The sequence below is a fragment of the Phocoena sinus genome, chromosome 8, assembly GCF_008692025.1.
Source record: "Phocoena sinus isolate mPhoSin1 chromosome 8, mPhoSin1.pri, whole genome shotgun sequence".
NCBI classification, from domain to species: Eukaryota; Metazoa; Chordata; class Mammalia; order Artiodactyla; family Phocoenidae; genus Phocoena; species Phocoena sinus.
In genome coordinates this window covers 102,660,614-102,683,230 of record NC_045770.1, presented here as the reverse complement: position 1 = coordinate 102,683,230, position 22,617 = coordinate 102,660,614, and the positions used below count along the sequence as shown (strand labels likewise).

The following is a 22,617-nucleotide window of genomic DNA, read 5'->3' as shown; positions in this document are numbered from 1 at the left end:
TTTTTTTTTTCTATGGCTAGCCAACTGTTCCGGCATCCTTTGCCATAAAAGATTATCCTTTCCCTATTTAATTCATTTGACACCTTGGCTGAGAATCAATTAATCATTTATGCATGGCTCTATCTGAATTCTTGATTCTATTATATCAAACATAAGTTGTCCAGCTCTGTTCCTCTTTTCTTTTTTAATTAATTAATTAATTTTAAAATTTTATTTTATTTTTGGCTGTGTTGGGTCTTTGTTGCTGCGTGCGGGCTTTCTCTAGTTGCGGCGAGCAGGGGCTACTCTTCGTTGCAGTGCACGGTCTTCTCATTGTGGTGGCTTCTCTTGTTGCGGAGCACAGGCTCTAGAGCGCAGGCTCAGCAGTTGTGGTGCATGGGTTTAGTTGCTCCACGGCATGTGGGATCTTCCTGGACCAGGGCTCAAACCCGTGTCACCTGCATTGGCAGGTGGATTCTTAACCACTGCACCACCAGGAAAGTCCCGAGACTTTCTTGCTTTCTTTTTATTTAAAATCTTTTATTTTATTTTATTTTATTTTTATACAGCAGGTTCTTATTAGTTATCTATTTTATACATATTAGTGTATATAAGTCAATCCCAATCTCCCAGTTCATCCCACCCCACACGCCCCCCACCCCGCCACTTTACCGCCTTAGTGTCCATACGTTTGTTCTCTACATCTGTGTCTCTATTTCTGCCTTGCAAACCGGTTCATCTGTATCACTTTTCTAGGTTCCACATATATGTGTTAATATATGATTTTTTTTCTCTTTCTGACTTACTTCACTCTGTATGACAGTCTCTAGATCCATCCACGTCTCTACAAATGACCCAACTTCGTTCCTTTTTATGGCTGAGTAATATTCCATTGTGTATATGTACCACAACTTCTTTATCCATTCATCTGTCGATGGGCATTTAGGTTGCTTCCATGACCTGGCTATTGTAAATAGTGCTGCAATGAACATTGGGGTGCATGTGTCTTTTTGAATTATGGTTTTCTCTGGGTATATGCCCAGTACTGGGATTGCTGGATCATATGGTAATTCTATTTTTGGTTTTTTAAGGAAGCTCCATACTGTTCTCCATAGTGGCTGTATCAATTTCCATTCTCACCAACAGTGCAAGAGGGTTTTCTTTTCTCCACACCCTCTCCAGCATTTGTTGTTTGTAGATTTTCTGATGATGCCCTTTCTAACGGTATGAGGTGATACCTCACTGTAGTTTTGATTTGCATTTCTCTAATATTTAGTGATGTTGAGCAGCTTTTCATGTGCTTCTTGGCCATCTGTATGCCTTCTTTGGAGAAATGTCTATTTAGGGCTTCTGCCCATTTTTGGATTGGGTTGTTGTTTTTTTAATATTGAGCTGCATGAGCTGTTTATATATTTTGGAGAGTAATGCTTTGTCAGTTGATTCATTTGCAAATACTTTCTCCCATTCTGAGGGCTGTCTTTTTGTCTTGTTTGTAGTTTCCTTTGCTTTCAAAAGCTTTTAAGTTTCATTAGGTCTCACTTGTTTATTTTTGTTTTTATTTCCATTACTCTAGGAGGTGGATAAAAAAAGATCTTGCTGTGATTTATGTCAAAGAGTGTTCTTCCTATGTTTTCCTCTAAGTGTTTTATAGTGTCTGGTTTTACATTTAGGTCTCTAATCCATTTTTAGTTTATTTTTGTGTATGGTGTTGGGGAGTGTTCTAATTTCATTCTTTTACATGTAGCTGTCCAGTTTTCCCAGCACCACTTATTGAAGAGACTGTCTTTTCTCCATTGTATATCCTTGCCTCCTTTGTCATAGATTAGTTGACCATATGTGTGTGGGTTTATCTCTGGGCTTTCTCTCCTGTTCCATTGATCTATATTTCTGTTTTTGTGCCAGTACCATATTGTATTGATTACTGTAGCTTTGCAGTATAGTCTGAAGTCAGAGAGTCTGATTCCTCCAGCTCCGTTTTTTTCCCTCAAGACTGCTTTGGCTATTTGGGGTCTTTTATGTCTCCATACAAATTTTAAGATTTTTTGCTCTAGTTCTGTAAAAAATGTCACTGGTAATTTGATAGGGATTGCATTGAATCTGTAGATTGCTTTGAGTAGTATAGTCATTTTCACAATATTGATTCTTCCAATCCAAGAACATGGTATATCTCTCCATCTGTATCATCTTTGATTTCTTTCATCAGTGTCTTATAGTTTTCTGAGTACAGGTCTTTTACCTCCTTAGGTAGGTTTATTCCTAGGTATTTTATTCTTTTTGTTGCAAAGATGAATGGGATTGTTTCCTTAATTTCTCTTTCTGATCTTTCTTTGTTAGTGTATAGGAATGCAAGAGATTTCTGTGCATTAATTTTATATCCTGCAACTTTACCAAATTCATTGATTAGTTCTAGTAGCTGTCTGGTGGCATCTTTAGGATTCTCTATGTATAGTATCATGTCATCTGCAAACAGTGAGAGTTTTACTTCTTCTTTTCCAATTTGTATTCTTTTTATTTCTTTTTCTTCTCTGATTGCTGTAGCTAGGACTACCAAAACTATGTTGAATAATAGTGGTGAGAGTGGACATCCTTGTCTTGTTCCTGATCTTAGAGGAAATGCTTTCAGTTTTTCACCATTGAGAATGATGTTTGCTGTGGGTTTGTTGTATAGGGCCTTTATTATGTTGAGGTAGGTTCCCTCTATGCCCACTTTCTGGCGAGTTTTTATCATAAATGGGTGTTGAATTTTGTCAAGAGCTTTTTCTGCATCTATTGAGATGATCATATGGTTTTTATTCTTCAGTTTTTTAATATGGTGTATCACATTGATTGCTTTGCATATATTGAAGAATCCTTGCATCCCTGGGATAAATCCCACTTAATGTGTTGTTGGATTCTGTTTGATAGTATTTTGTTGAGGATTTTTGCATCTATATTTATCAGTGATACTGGTCTGTAATTTTCATTTTTTGTAGTATCTTTGTCTGGTTTTGTATCAGGGTGATGGTGGCCTCATAGAATGAGTTTGGGAGTGTTCCTTCCTCTGCAAACTTTTGGAAGAGTTTGAGAAGGATGTATGTTAGCTCTTCTCTAAATGTTTGATAGAATTCACCTGTGAAGCCATCTGGTCCTGGACTTTTATTTGTTGGAAGATTTTAAATCACAGTTTCAATTTCATTATTTGTGACTGGTCTGTTCATATTTTCTATTTCTTCTTGGTTCAGTCTTGGAAGGTTATACCTTTCTAAGAATTTGTCCATTTCTTCCAGGTTGTCCATTTTATTGGCATAGAGTTGCTTGTAGGAGTCTCTTATGATACTTTGTATTTCTGTTCTAACTTCTCCTTTTCCATTTCTAATTTTATTGATTTGAGTCCTCTCCCTCTTTTTCTTGATGAGTCTGGCTAAAGGTTTATCAATTTTGTTTATCTTCTCAAAGAACCAGCTTTTAGTTTTATTGATCTTTGCTGTTGTTTTCTTTGTTTCTATTTCATTTATTTCCACTCTGATCTTTATGATTTCTTTGCTTCTGCTAACTTTGGGTTTTGTTTGTTCTTCTTTCTGTAGTTCCTTTAGGTGTAAGGTTAGATTGCTTATTTGAGATTTTTCTTATTTCTTGAGGTAGGCTTGTATTGCTATAAACTTCCCTCTTAGAACTGCTTTTGCAGTTCTAAGGTATTCTGCTATTGATTCCTTCTAATGTATTTTTTATTTCAGTTATTGTATTGTTTATCTCTGTTTGTTTGTTCTTTAATTCTTCTAGGTGTTTGCTCTTTAATTCTTCTAGGTCTTTGTTAAACATGTCTTGCATCTTCTCGATCTTGGCCTCCATTCTTTTTCCAAGGTCCTGGATCATCTTCACTGTCATTATTCTGCATTCTTTTTCTGGAAAGTTGCCTATCTCCCCTTCATTTAGTTGTTTTTCTGGGGTTTTATCTTGTTCCTTCATCTGGTACATAGCCCTCTGCCTTTTCATTTTGTCTGTCTTTCTGTGAATGTGGTTTTCCTTCCATAGGCTGCAGAATTGTAGTTCTTCTTGCTTCTGCTGTCTGCCCTCTCAATTTCTTCCTTTCTAATGTGAGCCCTTAACTATATAAAATTTCCTCTAATCACTGCTTTATCTTCACACCACAAATTCTGACACATGATTTAAATTTTTTTTCATCCAGCTCAAAATATTTTCTAATTTCCGTTGTGATTTCTTCTTTGACCCATGGTTATTTAGAAGTAAGTTTTTCAGTTTGAACAGGTTTTCTAGATATGCCTCCGTTACCGATTTCTAAGTTAATTCCATGACAATCCAAGGACATACTTTGTGTGATTTGAATCCTTTTAAATTTATTGCATGTGAAATAAGACTGGGGACCCATAGGGGCTCATTGTGGGGGAAGTATGATCTTTATCATAAGCCACCAGAGGGTTTTAAGCAGACAGAGAATTTGATTTGAATTGGGTTTCATTGGTCTGGTGTACATCAGGTGTGAAAGTGGGGAAATGGGATGGGGAACTGGGGTTTGAGGTTTCTCTGAGTTGTCCAAGGAGAGTGGGGAGTTGTCTAAAGCATCTGGATCTCCAGGGAAGGGTGTAACTTTGTGACAGGGCTGCAGATATCAGAGCAGTGCGGGGAGCCGGGTGTTCGGGAAAGAGCCCTGGACTGGGAGTCAGGCAGGGTTAGGCGGTGTGACTCTGAGCATGTCACTTCACCTCTCTGGGCTTTAGTTTCCTTACCTTTAAAACAGGTGATCAGCCTCAATGATCCCCTCGTTTTAACAGCCTGGGCTGCTGCTTGTATAGGGAGGGTCTGCATGAATTAGGAAAAGGTGACCCCTCAAGATAGACACACAGAAGGGTGGCCCTGAAGCATAAGGCCTAATATTCTGTGCTGCCTTGACATCTGGTGAAACCGGGAGGGCCTCTGTGGTTTATCTGCAGGTCCCCTTCCCCACTCTGCTCCTGTGGGTAAGGTCCCCCAGCCAACAACAATTCTCATGGGGGTTGGGGGGGCCAGCACAGTTCCTGTCATCCCTGAGAGGTGGGGGTCGGGTCCCTGCCAACCTGTGGAATGATTCAAGCAAGCCAATCACACGGTCCTGTGGAACCAGGGGTCCCCTCGCCACCTTCTTGATACCACAAAGCCCACCTCCCACAGCCTTTGGTGGTTCTCTCTTCTGAGTGCAACCCATGTGAGCCTGCATGGTACACAGTGTCGACTGCTGTCCATCTTATCTGTGCAGTGTTAGGTTGGACCTTCCCTAAAGCCACATAACCACAGGGCAGGAGGCCTCCCTCACCAATGGGGGTAAACAGGAAGTGATTAAAACAGCCCCTTTCTTGGAATGAATCCAGCCCCTGTTAGGGTAAGTGGCTGAGTTGGTGCAGCCTGGGCTGGGTTTCAGCTCCACGTGCCTCGTCTACTGGTGCCCGGGGGCAAACACACCTGGTTGCCTGTTCCTGGCAGCTCTGGTAGCAGCTTCTACTTGTTGGAATCTGGTCTGTGCTAAGATCTGCTAACCTTGTCACCCACCCTGGGAGGTAGATTCCATGAGTCCCATTGTACTGATGGAGACTCTGTGAGTGGCAGAGGAAAGACTGGAGCTCAGGTTTGTCTGGACCCTGCCCTACGATCCACTCTGGAAGCTGGAAGGTGAGAAACCTGCAGCACCGTGTTCTGAGAAGTGAGAAGAAGTGGGTGGCTGAGTGAAGGTGTGAAGACGAATCCTGGCAGGGAAGGGAGAGAACCACTGTGTTAACGAAGTGGACCTGGGGGCAGCCAGGCTGGGCGTGTCTGTCTGCCGGGGCGTCCTGCGATGCTGAGGTGGGTGGAGAGTCTGGCGGGGCAGGGGGAGCAGAAGTGAGTGGTGATGTGGCCTTCAGCCTCAGCACACAGCTGCCAGCTCAGACACACCAAACCCTCACGGCTGCCCAAATTGCTCCCACCCTCTGATCACAGAAGAGGCAATTCCCACCAGAGCGATCTTTGGCCCAAGGGGCCCCCGCAGGCAGAATTTCTAGAACCAGGTGGTTTCTGTAATGACCACCTCTCCTGGCTGCCCCTGACTGCTGCTGTCCTCCTAGAATAATGAAAAGGGAAAGCAGTTGTGTGCCGTGATGGCTACAGCTCTGAGGCTTGGAGGGCAGAAACGGGGGTCAAGTCTTATGGGAATGTAAGCTCTATGAGATTAGGGTTTTATTTATGGCTGTTACCCAAAGCATGGGACAGTCCCTGACATGTAGTAGATACACAACAAAAATGAATTAAGTGAAAGAGTAAATTAAGTCTTAGCTTTCCTGTCTCTTAGCTGGGTGTCTTTCGGCAACTTGCATAACCTCTCTGTGTCTCCATTTCCTTGACAGTGAAATTGGACAGAACAGCACCTTGTGGGCTTGTTGCATGGATCAAATCAGATGCTGTATTAAAACAATAAGGTCTCACTAAGCCCCCACTGTTATCATTACTATTATCACTATCTTGGCTCTTGTTTAGCAAGGAGGGCTGCCTACGAACCCTCTCACCCGAGACACAGCAGCCACACTTACGGAGCACGTGCTGTGGGCCAGGCACTGTCCTTCGTGCTCTCATATAATTACTCACTTAAACCCAAATACAACTCTTTGAGCTACACTGTTTTTTTTCAACACCTGTTTTACCAATGAGGAAGTGGAAACTTAGAGGTGATTCTGGCTATAAAAGAAAGTCGAGGAACGTTCCTTCATTCCTATTCTCTCAAAGAACATACATGAGAATAGCATGGCTTTTTTCCTGGAGGGCCCGAGGGAAGACACCTGATAATCTATCTGGGCCTGGGCTCCTTTGCAGGAAGCCTTAAGGAGAACTGTTGAGGATCTCTTTTTCTTCTTGTGTCAGTTTGATGAGAGAGAGAAGACGCTTGCCTGCGTAGGCAGGGATTCAGTCTTGGGCAGTCTGGCTGCAGAGCCGGGCTCTTGACCAGTACATTTTCCTGTCTAAGGTACAATCACCTTCTACCCGTGAGGCCTCAAATAAGTCACTTCATCTCTCTGAGCCTCTTGTAAACAGGGAGAGCAGTAGTATCTTCCTAGCAGGGTTGTTGTGAAGATTAAATGGTTTCAGAAACATGCTGCCCTGAGCATGGTGTCGGGAATGCTCTGGTCAGTGAACAAGCCCGAGCTGCGGGCATCGTCATGATGACCAGCCCGGCCCTGTTCCTGACCTCTCTGCCCGGGACGTCTCCTGACCCTTGGGCTCTCCTGTCTCCGGGCTGTGGTGGACCTGCCACCATATCTGCAGCCCCACGCAGCTGCATCACTCCCAGGGTGGCCATGGGTCACTCACTGTCTCTCCAGGGCCTGGATGGTGTCAGGGAGTGGAAGTCCCCAGGTCTCCAGGAGGAAGAGGACAAAGAGGTGGGAAACGATGGGGATGACACCATAAGAGGGGGACCCCAGCTGAGCTGCTGAATGCAGAAAGACTTCTGCTGTCATCCTGTGGGTAGAGAGGAGGGCTGGGACGCTTGTCACAACTGCCACTTCAGAGGGGCTACTTGGCTGGGTCAGGGGAGGGAAAGCTGGGCTGCTGGAGTCGCCCTCCTCCAGGGCTCTTCCAACCCCACCTCCTCCACTGAGCCCACCTAGATTTTCCCATCCAAAGGGTCTCTGCCTCCTGGGAACATCCAGAGTCCTTCACGGGAACTCTCTAGGGCCCACCCTATTCTCCCTGGTCTCAGGTAATTTGGAGGCTTGTCTCCGCTAGGCCACGGAGCTCCCAGTCAACAAAATCAATAAATGTGTGTCAAAAAATAAAAAGAAAGAGTGGACAAGTGAGTGAGTGAGCACCGTGGGTGAGGCTGGGCCAGGCCTCTGGGGGCTGGGGTCCAGCCCTGCTCCTCAACTAAATCTTTGGCCACCCTAAGCCTCAGTCTGCCCAACTGTCCAATGCAGGGGTGGTCTAACTCTAGACCACTGGGTTCCGAGGAGGTAACCTGGGGCTCTCTTGGGGCAGGGAGGGGACAGTGGGAGGCAAGCAGAGTCCCCACTACCCCGGGTAGCTCTTGGTCTCCTCACCAGGGCTCTTATAAGATTTCACCTGAGCAGAGAGCTGTGTGGCTCGAAGCGGTTTCCAGTCCAGAGGCCTCCCGAGGGCTCTCTGTGGGGCTGCCTCCGAGCCTGGACTCTTGGGGAGAGGCTGTTTGCGGAGGCCCTGGCTGAGCAGGTGACTTTGGGGGAAGGACTCCAGGGCATCTGCTCGGTTCCATATCGGCACTGGGTCCCCCTCTCCCTCTGCTGTGTGTCCCTGGGTGCCCAGCCCTTCTCTCTACCCCCGCCATGGGCCCTCGCAGGGGGGTCCCTTTCTCGCCCGCCCCAGGCCTGGAGGCCCCTCCTGGGCCCAGCCGGCAGCCCAGCCTACCGCAGTGAAGTTGGGAAGAGTTCCGGCTTGTAGACCATGATGCAGGTTAAGCTGGTGTCAAAACACCCCTCTCCCAGCACAGCCAAGGTCACATGCAGGGTCTGCAGATCTAGACAGAGGAAAGGGTGAGGGTGGGGTCTGCTCGGGAGGGTCCCCAGGAGCCTGGAGCAGAGTGACTGGGTTCTCCCACAAGGCTGCTTTGGGCTGAAAGCAGGTCCCGGGCAGTGTGACCCGGTGCCAGGCTGCCCCGGGCCAGGTGGTGATGCAGTGCAGGATGACATCCTGGTGGGTGGGCCGGGGGTGGGGTGCAGGGCAAGAACCCAGCCAGGTCCGGGGTGGGTGAGCCTGGGGGCAGCTGCGGGTGGCACTCAAGGGGTGACAGTGCCAGGGCTCCTTGGGCCTTGAGGGTGCTTCTTCCCTCAAAGGAGAGGGTCATGCCAGGCCCAGGCCCACAGCAGGGGCCCTGGGGTGCCCAGCTACCCAGAACCCTTCCCACCACTCCTTCCCACCACCCCTCAGCCTGCCTGTGGGGCCCCTGCTTCCACAGCGAGCCTTAGCTGGGAAGCCAGGGTGCAGGTCGCAAGCCAGCGGTGGGCCTGGGCCTCACCTCCCTTCCCGCACGTGGTTGGGAAGAGTCATAAACTCTCAAGTGCGTGTCTTTGGGGTTTTTCTCAGAGCGCTGCATCTCACTCAGAGTTTGGGCTCCCGACTGGTTCTCCATCCTCACCCCGCCCCTCCCAGCGGCTGGTCCTCCCTCGCCTCCCTCCTGGCTTTGCTGCCACCGCGGGACACCTGTCCCTGCCCCTCCCCCAGTCACCCACCTTGAGCAATAAAATGAGACATGGAGAGGGTTTCTGGGGCCTCACAGCCTCAGTCCGAAAGGAGAGTGAGACCAGGGCCCATCCCAGCTTCCCCAGTGCTCTGCCTCTTCTTTTTTTTTTTAATACAGATTTTTTTGTGTCATTAATGCACCCACATTTTATGGTATCTGCAGTGTGAGGTTTTTATTTTTTTTATATAAATTTATTTATTTATTGGCTGTGTTGGGTCTTCGTTGCTGCGCGTGGGCTTTCTCCAGTTGCAGCATGCAGGCTTCTCATTGCAGTGGCTTCTCTTGTTGCAGAGCACGGGCTCTAGGCACGTGGGCTTCAGTAGTTGTGGCGCGCAGCTCAGTAATTGTGAGGCATGGCTTAGTTGCTCCGCGGCATGTGAGATCTTCCTGGACGAGGGCTCAAACCCATGTCCCCTGCATTGGTGGGAGGATTCTTAACCACTGAGCCACCAGGGAGGCCCCCTTTTGCTTCTTTTTTTGTTGGCCATGTGGGAACCTTAGCTCCCCAACCAGGGATCAAACCTGGGTCCCCGGCAGTGGAAGTGCAGAGTCCTAACCACTGGACCACCAGGGAAGTCTCCCCTCTCGCTTAGTTAACAAGAAGAACACACTTGGCCTGGTGCCTCTCCTGCCTCACTTGGAGCCCCTCTCAGCCTCCCAGACCCTTCTTCCCACTGCAGACTTGGCCTCTGGCTTGAAGTCTGGTCCAGGCCTGGCTTTGTCACTTGCTAATGAGGGATGTTGGGCACCTGGCTTCGTCTCTCTGAGCCTCAGTTTCCCCAGGAAAATGGGTGGGGGGCTGGTTGGGCTGTGGCAGTAACGGCCTTGGGCAGAGCTGGGGCGCAGTGGCCCCTGCCCATCCTCGGGGCCGGGGGAGGGGAAGAGGCTGGTGGTAGTGCGGTGCAGTGGACAGGCCAGCAGGCACCCGGGCTGGCAGCCCCTCAGCCTTCCCTCCCGCTGCCCTGGCTGCACCTTGTGGGACCAGCATGTTGGCCAGGATGGCGAGGCCAGCCACAGCCAGGGAGCCGGCCAGGGTCGTGTGGCGGCCAAAGAACCTGAGTTGGAGCGTGGTGGTGATCCGGGCCCGGAAGTCCGCGGCTCCAAAGAGGACCTGGAGGAAGAAGATGCTGCCCCCCAGGTTCTGCAGGAGGAGGACTGGCCCATAGTAGGAGAGGGTGAGGGACAAGCTGTGGGGCGAAGTCAGGTCCCTGCACCATCACCTACGCCAGGGCCGCACCGGGAGGGCACCACTAGCCCAGACCCCCGGGCAGCCTGGTGAGTGCAGGATGCACCTCTCAGGGGTCAGGTTGTCCCAGGAAAGGGTGGGGAGGGCGGTGGCCCCATCCATTCCACACGTGGGCCTTGGGTGTTAGCCTTGGGTGTCGGCCATGGTGGGCTGGACCTTGCCTCTTAGGCTCCCTCTCTGCCAACCAGCAGGAAAACATGATCCTCTCTGGGCAGATGGGGCAGTGGGTCACGCTGACCTGCCCCTTCGCCAGGCTCTAGCACCCTCTGGCTTTGTTTCCTGTTCCCACTCATGGCCGGGAACCATGATCTGGGTCCCACTCTACTAGCCATGGACCTGGGCACGTCTCTGCCGGGCCCTCTCTGGACGCGTTTCTTTGTCTTGAAACATGGGATTAATAATAGAATGGGGTCTCAGTGGCGGATGCTGGCCTTCCCCCTTCAGTGCCCTGAGAGTTCTGCCCCCGAGCTGGGGAGAGCATCCCATGGCTGGTCTACACAGTCCAGAGAGATGGCTCAGAAGGGTCACCGCAGCTCCCAGGTCCCCAGGCTGGGGCCTGGCTGTGACGGCATCACCACGACTTCTCCCCTGCCCCTGCTGCTTCCTGCCCTCCCTGGCCCCTCTCTGCTTCCGTGAGAGGTGATCCCTAGAGCCCCCTCTGTGAACTGCCTGCCCATGGACCTCCATCTCAAAGTCGGCTTCCCAGGGGACCCCCTGACACAGGCTCCTGAGTAGCTGAACTTACAGTAGCTGAATTTCTACACCTTGGAGATTGAATCTGGCTCCACAAGTGGCCATGGTGGGAAATTATCCTCCACCACTTTTCCAGTCTGTCACCATCCCTGCTTCTCCCAGCCCTCCCCTTCAGCGGCACATGACTGCCGTCCTCAGGAGACATCTGGCGCCACCAGGCCAACAACGGTAGAAAAAGCTGCGATTCCTGCAGAAACGCAGAGCTTCCTGAAGTTTGTGTAAGTGACTTGACAAGGGCCAGGCTGGAGCTGAAAGCGGCTGACCCGTAGGTATCTAGAGCCTTAGCCGGTAACAACTGGGTTAACAGAAACAAGAAAACCCACTTCACAGCCTGTGATTTGAATAACAAAGAGTGCAGAGTGGCCCCTGGGAGAATTGAGGAAGCCTTGATGGTTTTTGAAAGAATGGCCCTGGACATTCAGTGGCCCTGGGCACTCCTAATTTATCAGGGAAAAAAAACAAAACAAAACTTAAGCAAAAAAATAAAAGAGAGAGAGAGAGAAGCATTTGATGCATTCTCTGTCTGAGATGTAGCACGTATTTGCCATTATAACCCATATGTGCTTAAATATAGCATAAAATAGATGTTTTCCTAATTTTGAGTTTTATTTCAAGATCAAGGCCCAATCAAACCTGACCCTCACTTTTCCATCCACTCTTCTGGAAGTCACTTAAACTGAATTTGTCTTAAGGAGCCTTTTCCTGATCCCAGGTACCCCTGGGAGGTGGGGCCTCCTGGGGCAGGACGGAGAGTCCACGCTCAATGTGGGGCTGGAGGGTCAGAGAGCAGGACGAGGAGGTAGCTCAGCCTGGGTTCAAACGCCTGCTCTGTCATCTTGGGCAAGTTTCTTGCCTCTCCCAGCCTCTCTTTCCCCATCTGTAAAGTGGGGTATAAATGAACTTATCTGCCACCCTCTAGGAGTCCAGCTGCCAGGGTGAGTCCAGTACTGACCGGCAGTGATCCTTTCCAGCTATCGCTTGTCCCTTGGCTCTGAGGACCTGGCTCTGCCTCTGCCCTGGGCTTCAGCCTGACCCTGGCACCCTGCCCAGGACCACAGCCCAGCCCTGCCGTCTAGCTGACTTCCTGCACAAGCTGGCCTCCCGATCACATCTGTACGTACTCTGTCTCCCCCACCTGCTAGGCTCCTGCCTCCTGGGGGAGCTGCCTGTTCTGGCCAGAAATGTACCCCATGAGGCCTGCAGGGGCTGTTTTCCCACTGGACACCCCGCCCTCCTTAGCCCCGGGAGGGATGCTCAGGATGGCACACCTCACTACCACCAGTCTGCAGCTTCTCCAGCGGAGCACGAGCATACGGAACAGGTCCAGCCCTGACCGGCGGGACTCCACAGAGGCTACGTCCTCCTCCATGCTGGACATCAGTACTTCCAGGGATGACGGGGGCAGTGAACGCTGGGGCCATGGCCCTGCCCCACCCCCGTGCCGGGAATGGTGTCCGGATGGGCAGAGTGGTAGGGAGAGCCTGGCCTTGGCTTCTGGAGACTGGAGAGCCCTGGGGGAGCGGATGGCCTAAGGGCAGAAAGGGTTCTCTCTGGCCCCTAGCTGAGCTATCTCCTGCAGACCCGGTCGCCCTACTCAGAACCGAGGAGCAGGTCTTGTGTCCCAGCTCTAGTCTCTGAGCTGCAGGCTGCAGGAAGGTTTTGACAGTTACCCCACAAAGCCCTACCATCCCTCTTCACTCCTCTTGGCTGGCATCAGCGCACGCCCCCTCCAGCCATTGGATCCTCCCAAGTACCCATCCGGTCTCTGCCTGCACCCCGGGCCCAGCCTGCCCTGTGCTCCGCTCAGTCCCGGTCAGCTCTAGCTCATCTCCTCTTGGAAGCTTTCCCTGATCCTTCTGCCCCCAGGGAGCTCTGTGTCCTCTAGTCTCTGTCTGCACATCCTCCCACACCTACTTCCTTGAAATAGGTACCTTCAGATAAGCACATCCTGTTTCCCCAAATACGCTGAGAAGCCCCGTGAGGTAAATGAGCAGTACATGTGGATTAAGGTGATGAATAATAGAGATGGTGACGTGGGTGTGCTGTTGTTGATAATGGTTGTATTGTTGTTATTGGTGGTGTTGATGGTGGCTGTGGTGGAGTTGGGGATGGTGGTGATGAGGATGGCAATGACGGTGGTGAAGGTGGTGGTGATAGTAATAGTGGTGGTGTTGGTGATGCTTTGCAGAGGTGTTAATGGTGATGTTAATGATGGTATTGGTAGTGATGGTGATAATAAAGGTGAAGTCAATTGTATGGTATGCTGGTGGAGGTGATGGTGGTGGTGATGGTGGTAATAGGGATGGGGGTCTATGGAGAGTTGTAATGCTGTTGACGATGGTGTTGGTATTAGTGGTATTAGTATTATGATTGGTGGTGGTAATGATGGTAGTGGTGTTTGTGTAGAAATGATGACAGTGGTGGTGATTGTGGGTGTAGTGGACATGGTAATGGTGGTGATGATGGTGATGGTGATGGAGGTGATGATGGTGATGATGATTATGGTTGTAGTGATAATGGTGGTGGTGGTGGTGGTGGTGATGGAGGTGGTGATGGTGGTGGTGATGGAGGTGGTGGTGATGGAGGTGGTGATGGTGGTGGTGGTGATGGAGGTGGTGATGGAGGTGGTGATGGTGGTGGTGGTGATGGAGGTGGTGATGGTGGTGGTGGTGATGGAGGTGATGATGGTGGTGGTGATGGTGGTGGTGGTGATGGAGGTGGTGATGGTGGTGGTGGTGATGGAGGTGATAATAGTGGTGGTGATGGTAGTGGTGGTGATTATGGTGATGATGGTGGTGGTGATGGTGGTGGTGGTGATGGAGGTGGTGATGGAGGTGGTGATGGTGGTGGTGATGGTGGTGGTGGTGATGGAGGTGATGATGGTTGTGGTGATGGTGGTGGTGGTGATGGAGGTGGTGATGGTGGTGGTGGTGATGGAGGTGGTAATAGTGGTGGTGATGGTAGTGGTGGTGATTATGGTGATGGTGGTGGTGGTGATGGAGGTGGTGATGGTGGTGGTGGTGATGGAGGTGATAATAGTGGTGGTGATGGTAGTGGTGGTGATTATGGTGATGATGGTGGTGGTGATGGTGGTGGTGGTGATGGAGGTGGTGATGGAGGTGGTGATGGTGGTGGTGATGGTGGTGGTGGTGATGGAGGTGATGATGGTGGTGGTGATGGTGGTGGTGGTGATGGAGGTGGAGGTGGTGATGGTGGTGGTGGTGATGGAGGTGGTAATAGTGGTGGTGATGGTAGTGGTGGTGATTATGGTGATGATGGTGGTGGTGATGGTGGTGGTGGTGATGGAGGTGGTGATGGAGGTGGTGATGGTGGTGGTGGTGATGGAGGTGGTGATGGTGGTGGTAGTGATGGAGGTGGTGATGGTGGTGGTGGTGATTATGGTGATAATAGTGGTGGTGATGGTGGTGGTGGTGATGGAGGTGGTGATGGTGGTGGTGGTGATGGAGGTGATAATAGTGGTGATGGTGGTAATTGTGGTGATGATGGTGGTGGTGATGGTGGTGATGATGATGGTGGGGTTGATGGTGATGATAGAGATGGCAAAACCGACAACAGTGATGGTGACGTCGATGGTGGTGTTTTGATGGTATGGGTGTGTTGATGGAGGTGGTGCTGGAGCAGGTTGGGGTGATGCTGGTGATAATAATGATAAAACATTCGTGGATGTCCTTCCCTGGGTCATGTCCCACACTGTATCACAAATAGCATCTCACCTCTATAGTCAGTGTCTTTTTGGCTTCCTTGTGGCCATTTATCTTGGCCACCTTTTTGAGTTCCTGAAGCGCTCGATCTGTTTTGCCCACCATAATCAGCCATCGGGCGGATTCCGGCAGCCACCGGTTAAAGAAGCAGGTGCTTGGCTGGGTCTTTGTTTTCTTCGTGTAGATTGGGCACTGCCCCCAGGTCATGTGGGGAGGGGGTGGTGGGCAGCAGACCTGCCAGCTGCAACAGGAGTGGGGAGAAGGCAGCGCTTCTCCCTCTGCACCACTCATGCCAGGCTGGGAAGTCCCTGATGGTCTCAGAATAGAGATGAGTCCCAACGCCTGGCCGCCCTCTTCACCAGCCCCCACTCCCTGGCACCCCATCTGGCTTCCCTGCTGCCAGGAGCCTGCCCGCCCAAGCCTCACATTCAGACAGCGCACAGGCTGCCTGGACATGGGGTGATTCTGGGGTCATTTCTATGGTAGAAAGCTTGCACCATGCTGCATTTTTAAAAAACACACACATTTAAAACATCCCCAACCAGAATCAAGTGGTTTTATGAAAGTAGTAGGCTTCTTCCCAGCCTCGGGCCGATGGGCAGGGAGAAGCATCACCCTTTTGAAAGGGTCAGGGTTTTCCCAGCCCGCAGGAGCTCAGCCCTGTCTGCAGGGAAGCTAAGAGAAACTTCTGGAGGCAGTTTGACGAGGCGTTTACAAGAGTCAGGCTGCCTGGATTCAAATCTTGCCTCTGGCACGCAGTGACTGCGTGGCCTTGGACAAGTCACTGGCCCTCTCTGGGCCTCAGCCCCTCATCTGGAAGTGGCAGTAATAACATCCTCTTGCTCATTAGAAGGAGTGTGGATATACATCTGGTGTTACCGACAGCACCTGGATGCACCCAATCAGTGTGACCAGGGCGGCTTCATCAGTGCAACTATGGGATGGTCTTCCTCGTTTCTTCCTGGTCCTGTTGAAACAAGAAACCTCCATGTAGTCGGTGACTTTTGATCTATGATCTATTTTATCTGCTGATGGGTCCCCAGTGCCTAAAGCCAAGTCTGGCACAGAGCAGGAGTGCAATAAATATTTGAGAATGAATGAATGAGCGCTTAGTCTTCTCTGCACCCCACAGCAGACCTGCTCAACTCTGGCCCCCGGGCACAAGAGAACGTATGAGGACAGGAATTTGTGTTTATTTCCCTGTATCTCTTCTTCTAGTCCCCACCCAAGCAGGTATTTCCAGACCTCAGGGATTTTCGCAGCACTGAAAATAATAATGATAATATCTTTCCATATCCAATGCCTGACTTGGAGGTCCGCAGGCTGGGCAAGTGATGTGAGGGAGTGAAGCTGGTGGGTGTGGGGGGGGGCTGGTGCCAATGTGAGCGAAGACCGGAGCCCTCAGCCTCAGGCCTGGAGGTCAGTGGGCTGGAGGGAACCACGGACCCCTGGCTGAAATGCCCAACCCGGAACTCTGAGCCCCCAAGATGTCTCTCCCCAGTGGGGTCTGCTCACATCATTCTCTTCCATGGTCTTGGCACCTTGGGAGCCGTGGCCAGCCAGAGTGGTAGGGCCCCTCTCACCCCAGGTCCCCCTCCCATTCAGTGATGTTCTCCCCAAGGGAAAAGGCCCCAGCTGCACTGACCAGGATATCAGGAAGATGACCAAGAAGGGCACCAACAAGACCAGCTGGAGGGCTCGCCGGTCCCACAGGGCAAAGGCCAGGCTGCCCATGGCCGTCTGGCCGATGCTGTAGGTGCATCTCAGGATCGTCATGGTGACGGCCCTCGTGCGGGCCGTGGTCCACTCCACCACTGAAAGGCGGTGCAGATGAGCAGGTGAGGGCCACATGCAGTGGCCTTGAGCCCCCTCCTCACCTCCCCGACAGGGCTGGGGCAGGTGATCAAGGGATCCCCTGAGCGTTGTCGAGGTCAGGATGATGCCAGACAATCCCAAAGGGCTCAAAAATCGTAGACAAGGAGATTGGGGGCAACGATGGGGCTGATGCTGGCCACGTCACCTGCAGGCAGTGCCAGCTCAGAGCAGGCTTCCGCCCAAACTATTTCGGGAAACAAGCACAGTGGGGGCCTGGAGAGGGGCCCTGAGGACTTGGGCGTAGAGGCAGGGACTCACCGCCGGAGGGCCGAAGGAGGCTGGGGCACCTGCCGGAGCACCTGCCAGTGCAGGCAGCACCTCCTTCTCGGATCTCCTAGGACCACGTACAGAGTGCATTTGTTATAAAAATGGCAGATGCCTTGCTCTCTGGGCCACAGTTTCTCCATCTGTAAAATGCAGGGATTCACGAGGACACACTGAACAAGGGAGGAGCCTGGCATGAGGCTAAGCGCACATGGCCTTGGGTGACCCAGGCAGCTCCCCCATGCCTGTGACCGGAGGGCCCTCAGCCCCAATGAGGTCAGCTTAGCCCGAGCCACTGCCTGCATTTAGCTGAAGTATGTGTCAGTCAGACTGGAGAGATGCGGGCGAACCTTGGCCTTGCCTGTCTGAGCAGTGCCCAGAAGCAGGGACACGCGCCCCAGATCCGGGGTGAGTCTGGAGGCTGACACCTGGCGCTGACCCCAGGCTCACCAGGTGACCCTCAGACTGATTGGCTCCCGGCGTGGGTGGCCCCTGGGGACAGCTAAGTGGCGGCATGGCGGCCAGTCCTCTGAAAGTGCAAACTGGACCACCTCCTGCCTCGCTGTTCAGGCTCCCCGCTACGCTCGGGATAACATAAGGCCCACGAAGAACGACCACTGTGCTGGCCCGGCCCAAGCTCTGCATGTGATGAACTCAATCATCACAACCCCGTGGGTAGGTGGCAGGGTCCCCACTCACAGGAGGAAGCCTAGAGAAGCAACAAACCCACCTTCTAGGAAGCTGGGACACATGAGGCCCCAGAGCCTGCACTGCCCAGAGTCCGGAAGCCGTTCATGCATTCAGTGTATTACGATTGTGTGCTGTGTGCTGGGCACTGAGGATACAGCCCCAAGGCCCCTGCCTCCTTGGAGCTACGTTCTCATGGGGACGCACACAGTAAACGAGCTAACAAAAGCTGGGTACCGGCAGAGAGAGCCAGGAGCTGCGATGGGGTGTATGGGCAGGACCATGGGACCTTTGTGCCTGAAGCCGGAAAGGCCTCTCTGAGGAGTGGCCTGGAGCTGAGGCCTGCGTGCTGGGCACGAAGCAGCTGTGGACAGAAACCTCTAGGCGAGGCTTGGCCTCCGGCTTCATTGGGTTCTGTGGGCTGGACGGGAGCAGCGGTGCCCCAGGAGGGGCCGGCGTGGCTCAGGGGGAGAAGCCAAGTGCTGAGCAGGGGTGTTGGGGTGCATGGGGACTGTCCTTGGTGTGGGAGCCCAGAGGACCTTAGGCTGGGCAGCGACCAGATCCACATATAAGCCTTTGCAAAGTCACTCTGAGCTCTACAGCAGAACGGAAGGCCCAGTAGAGGCAGGAGACCCCAGAGGAGGCCGTAGCGGGGCCAGAGAGGGCGGTGGCTTGGGCGGGGGACAGGGGGCGTGGGGCGTTGGGCTGGGGCTGTGCCCTGGAGGATGAGTGTGGGAGGTGAGGGAGGGAGCACAGGGCTGGCTCCCCGTGGGGCTGTTTTCCAGGATGGAGTCTGGTGCAGAGGGGGCTGCGCTGGGGGTGGAGAGTCAGCGGCTCAGCATTGACTGCTGTAAGTGTGAGGTGCGTCCAAGTCTGCAGTTGGGTTTACAAACTGAGGGGGTGCAACGTGGGCGTTTTCAGCACTGGACAGCGGCGCCCCACGCGGGAGGGGACCGCGGACGGAGAGCAGGTCCCGGACAGGAGGAGTGTGCTGGGGGGCAGTGGAGGGGGGGGATGATGGGGGAGGAGAGGAGTATTTCTATTTCATTACATTTCATGTACTTGGAGTTAAAAGAAAGAGGGGTCTGTCTATGCCAGAAGACCATCAGCTCCCTGAGGGCAGGGGCTGTGCAGTGCTTGGCACACAGTAGGTGCTCAATAAAGTTTGGTGCAATAGCTGAAGATAAGAGTCAGTGTTCAGGGCAATTTCTCGGCTCAACCTGGCATTGAGGTTCAGACATTGGGTTCTTGGCTCCCTGGGAACCTGGGACGCAGACCCCAGACCAGGGGAGGCCCTCTCTTAGGAAACACGAACGCTCACTGGACATTTCTTTACCTCTGTCCCCACAATGCTCACTCTGTTGAAGGAGCTCGGAAGGGGAGAGATACTCACTGGTGGGAGAGGAGGCCCCAGGTGATCCACCCGCCATGGCCCTCCGCCAGGTAGATGGACCGGCCTAGGGGCTTCAGGCCCTGGTGGTCACACACCAGGTCCTGCTGGAAGAGAAGGGGGGTGCATCAGCCTGCCTCAGGGGGTGTGGAATAGCAGGGCCAGGGTGGCAGAGGAAGGTCCAGGACCCCCAGAGGGGATCCGGCCACCCTGCATGGGTCCCCCAGATCCCTAAGGCCAGGCGACCCAGGTGGAAGGGGGTGCGGGCAGCGGGGCTCAGCCTCCCACTGGCAGCCCACAGCGTGGCGCATGTGACACGGCTCTGGGTCTGATGGCGTGACGGCCGCTCTGAGTGGACAGTGGTGGGTGGCAGTTAAACCACAGGCTCGAATTCTGAGTCAGCTGATGACCGACAGGCTGGTGCCCCTGGGGGCGTTCCTGCACCTGGCAGAGCCCGTCTCCTCCAGAAATGGGGCTGTACAGTTGCTTCTCTTACAGGGCATGAAGTTGAGCACTGATGGCTAAGCACGTGTCACCGTGATTTTCCTGCTGCCTGATGTGGACCAGACAGACATCGCCTGAACATTGGCCCCATCACCTCTCCCCCCAGGTCAGCCCTTCCCTTCACCGAGGCCTGGCCGCACCGCCCACGGCTCCCTCTCCATCTCCGCCTCTCTTGCCTTCACCGAGGCCTGGCCGCTCCGCCCACGGTGCCCACGGTTCCCTCTCCATCTCCACCTCTCTTCCCTTCACTGAGGCCTGGCCGCTCCGCCCACGGCTCCCTCTCCATCTCCGCCTCTCTTCCTTTCACCGAGGCCTGGACGCTCCGCCCACGGCTCCCTCTCCATCTCCGCCTCTCTTCCTTTCACACAGGCCTGGACGCTCCGCCCACGGTGCCCACGGCTCCCTCTCCATCTCCGCCTCTCTTCCCTTCACAGAGGCCTGGACGCTCCGCCCACGGCTCCCTCTCCATCTCCGCCTCTCTTGCCTGAACCGCTGCAGGAGGAGCCCCCACCCCACAGGGCATTCTTCACCCTGCAAAGTCACCTCTTGAAAATGCAGATCAGATCACAGCACCTCCTAGTCCCAAAGCCTCCAATGACTTTCCTTTGCACTTAAACAAAATCCAGGCCCCTTCCCCACACGCCCCGGCCATCGCCGGACCCCTCACCCTCTGTGCCAGGTTCTGCTCTTTCCACACCCAGACAAGCTCCTACTTGGACCTCTGTCCCAACTAAGCTTTCTCCCGAAATTCCTGTGACTGATTCCTTCCCTGTCTTTTAAAAAATTATTTATTTATTTATTTATTGGCTGTGTTGGGTCTTCGTTGCTGTGCACGGAATTTCTCTAGTCGCAGCGAGCAGGGGCTACTCTTCGTTGTGGTGCGTGGGCTTCTCATTGCGGTGGCTTCTCTCCTTGCAGAGCACGGGCTCTAGGCGCTCGGGCTTCAGTAGTTCTGGTGCGTGGGCTCAGTAGTTGTGGCTCACAGGCTTACTTGCTCCGAGGCATGTGGGATCTTCCTGGACCAGGGCTGGAACCCGGGTCCCTTGCATTGGCAGGTGGGCTCTTAACCCCTGTGCCACTAAGTCAGTCCCTGATTCCTTCTCTTATAATCCAAGTCGCATCTTAAATGTCACCTCTTCAGAGAGCCTGCCTCTCCCTTCCCTACTAGCAGGAGCTGCTTTCTCCTTTGTGCTCACTTACAACGCAGGGGCCTTGAGACTCAAGGCAGGACAGAAAGTGATGGAGAAGTTCTGGTGCCTGGCTGCCCAGGTTGAATCAGATTCGAGTGTGCTTTAGCTCTGTGTCCTGGGGCAAATCACTTAACCTCTCTGGGCTTTGGTTTTGTCACTTATTAAACGGGGTCAATAATAAAACCCACCTCAAGAGGTTGTTGTGAAATTGTGGTGACAGGGAAAGCATCAGAACGGTGGCTGCCACTTAAAGGGCACGAGGTATGGACTTGTTCTGCTGTTATTACTGGTTTAAATGCTGACTAATTCTGAATTCTCCAGCAGAATGTAAGCTCCTAGAAACCTCCCTGTCCATCCTGCAACCTTAGCCTTAGATCAGAGTCCAGGCCATCCCAAGTGATCAGTACTTACGTGTTGAGGGAGTGGCATATCATTCAACAGCGGTGATGCAGTCTATCTAATCTTCCCAGTCATTGGGAGGCTGGGAAGGAAGGAAGTGGTGGGGTTGGCTGGGGCGGGTCAGGGGGAGGCCCTCACCTCGGTCACGATGGTGGAGGTAAACGTGCTGCGGTCGTAGACCCAGCCGTCCACGCGTGGCTCCGTGGCAGCCTCGCTCCAGTTGGTGGCTGTGGCGTTGGGGTCCAGGAGCTGCCACTGTGGTTGGCGGAAGCGCAGACACTGGTGGGGCTCCTGGTTGGGGCTCAGTGGGATGGAGACGGCCAGGAGGGCCTCGGGGGTGAGGTTTCCCGGGGCCTCAGAGCCATTGTCCAGCATGTGGGCACAGCAGCGGTGGCCTGGGACAGCAGCTGAAAAGTTCTCCACAACTAATTGGATGGGCACCCAGACAAAGAGGAGGAAGATGGTGAGGACCTGCAGGGTCTGGAAGAAGCCCGCACCCCCAGGCTGCTCCAAGAGCTCAGTGAACACCATGGACAGAGATGCCGGCACCTAGAGCAGGTCTCCTGGGGGTCAGGGAGCTGGTGAGTAACCAGCCTGCTGCCCAGAACCACCAGCAAGTGCAGGATCTCCAGACCTTCTGCTTCCGCTCACCACTCGGCCCCGTGGGGGTGGGGCAGCTGTCCGGCAGCCAGTTAAGTGTGTCCCAAGATGCCCAAGATATTCTGAAGAAACCCCTCCCCACCCAACTTCTAGGAATGACCGCTCAGACGCTCCACTGCTCTGGAGAGGAGATAAGACTCCCTGGGGCATCTGGGGCACCCTGCTCTCCAGCACCAAGAGTAAAAGGTCAAGAAGCTTAAAAAAAAAAAAAAAAAAGACTCGATGTCGTGATGTTACTGAATTACAGCTGTGGAAGAAACATCAACCGGGCCATGGCCTCGTTGCCACGGTTAAAGTGAAATCCCAGCAAGGAATCCTGGGGGAGAAAGGCAGGCGCAGCTACTCAGAAAGGCCTCAGCAGCTCCCCGCGGGCCGCCTGATAGCATCCTTCAGTCTGAACTTTCAGAGCCCTCTACACGCCCTCCTTCTAATCAGGAAACTGTTGGCCGAACTTTCACCCATCCTGGACCATATCAGTTCATTTTGCTAAAGCACAGAAGTGAGGATCAAGCAGGGCCCTCTCGAGCGGGGCTCCACCACCCTGAGGCTGCAGGGAGGCCGGGGGAGGTGGGCGTGGGCGCACGGAGCTGGCAGGAGGGCCCAGGCCTGGGCTCTGTCCCTCCTTACCGTGTGCCTCCTACCAGGCAGCATGGGGAGACCAGCTCACAGACGCACTATTTCAGGAAATTTCCATTTCAAGGTTCCAAGTTGCCTTTATTAGATTGTAAGCTCCCCCA

The 22,617-nt window shown here is 52.8% G+C and overlaps 1 protein-coding gene across 1 annotated transcript in view; it reads right to left on the bottom strand.

Annotated features, from left to right (window-relative positions):
- LOC116758412 (solute carrier family 22 member 11-like) overlaps window positions 1-21,751 on the bottom strand; it is a 44,920-nt gene extending 23,169 nt beyond the window's left edge. The window contains 10 exon segments of the mRNA XM_032641219.1: window positions 8,359-8,467; window positions 10,163-10,377; window positions 12,325-12,443; window positions 12,445-12,572; window positions 14,902-15,070; window positions 16,553-16,725; window positions 16,828-16,886; window positions 16,888-16,970; window positions 19,127-19,234; window positions 21,359-21,751. Coding sequence (XP_032497110.1) covers window positions 8,359-8,467; window positions 10,163-10,377; window positions 12,325-12,443; window positions 12,445-12,572; window positions 14,902-15,070; window positions 16,553-16,725; window positions 16,828-16,886; window positions 16,888-16,970; window positions 19,127-19,234; window positions 21,359-21,751 — 1,556 coding nt within the window.
- Between the last annotated feature and the right edge of the window lie 866 nt (window positions 21,752-22,617).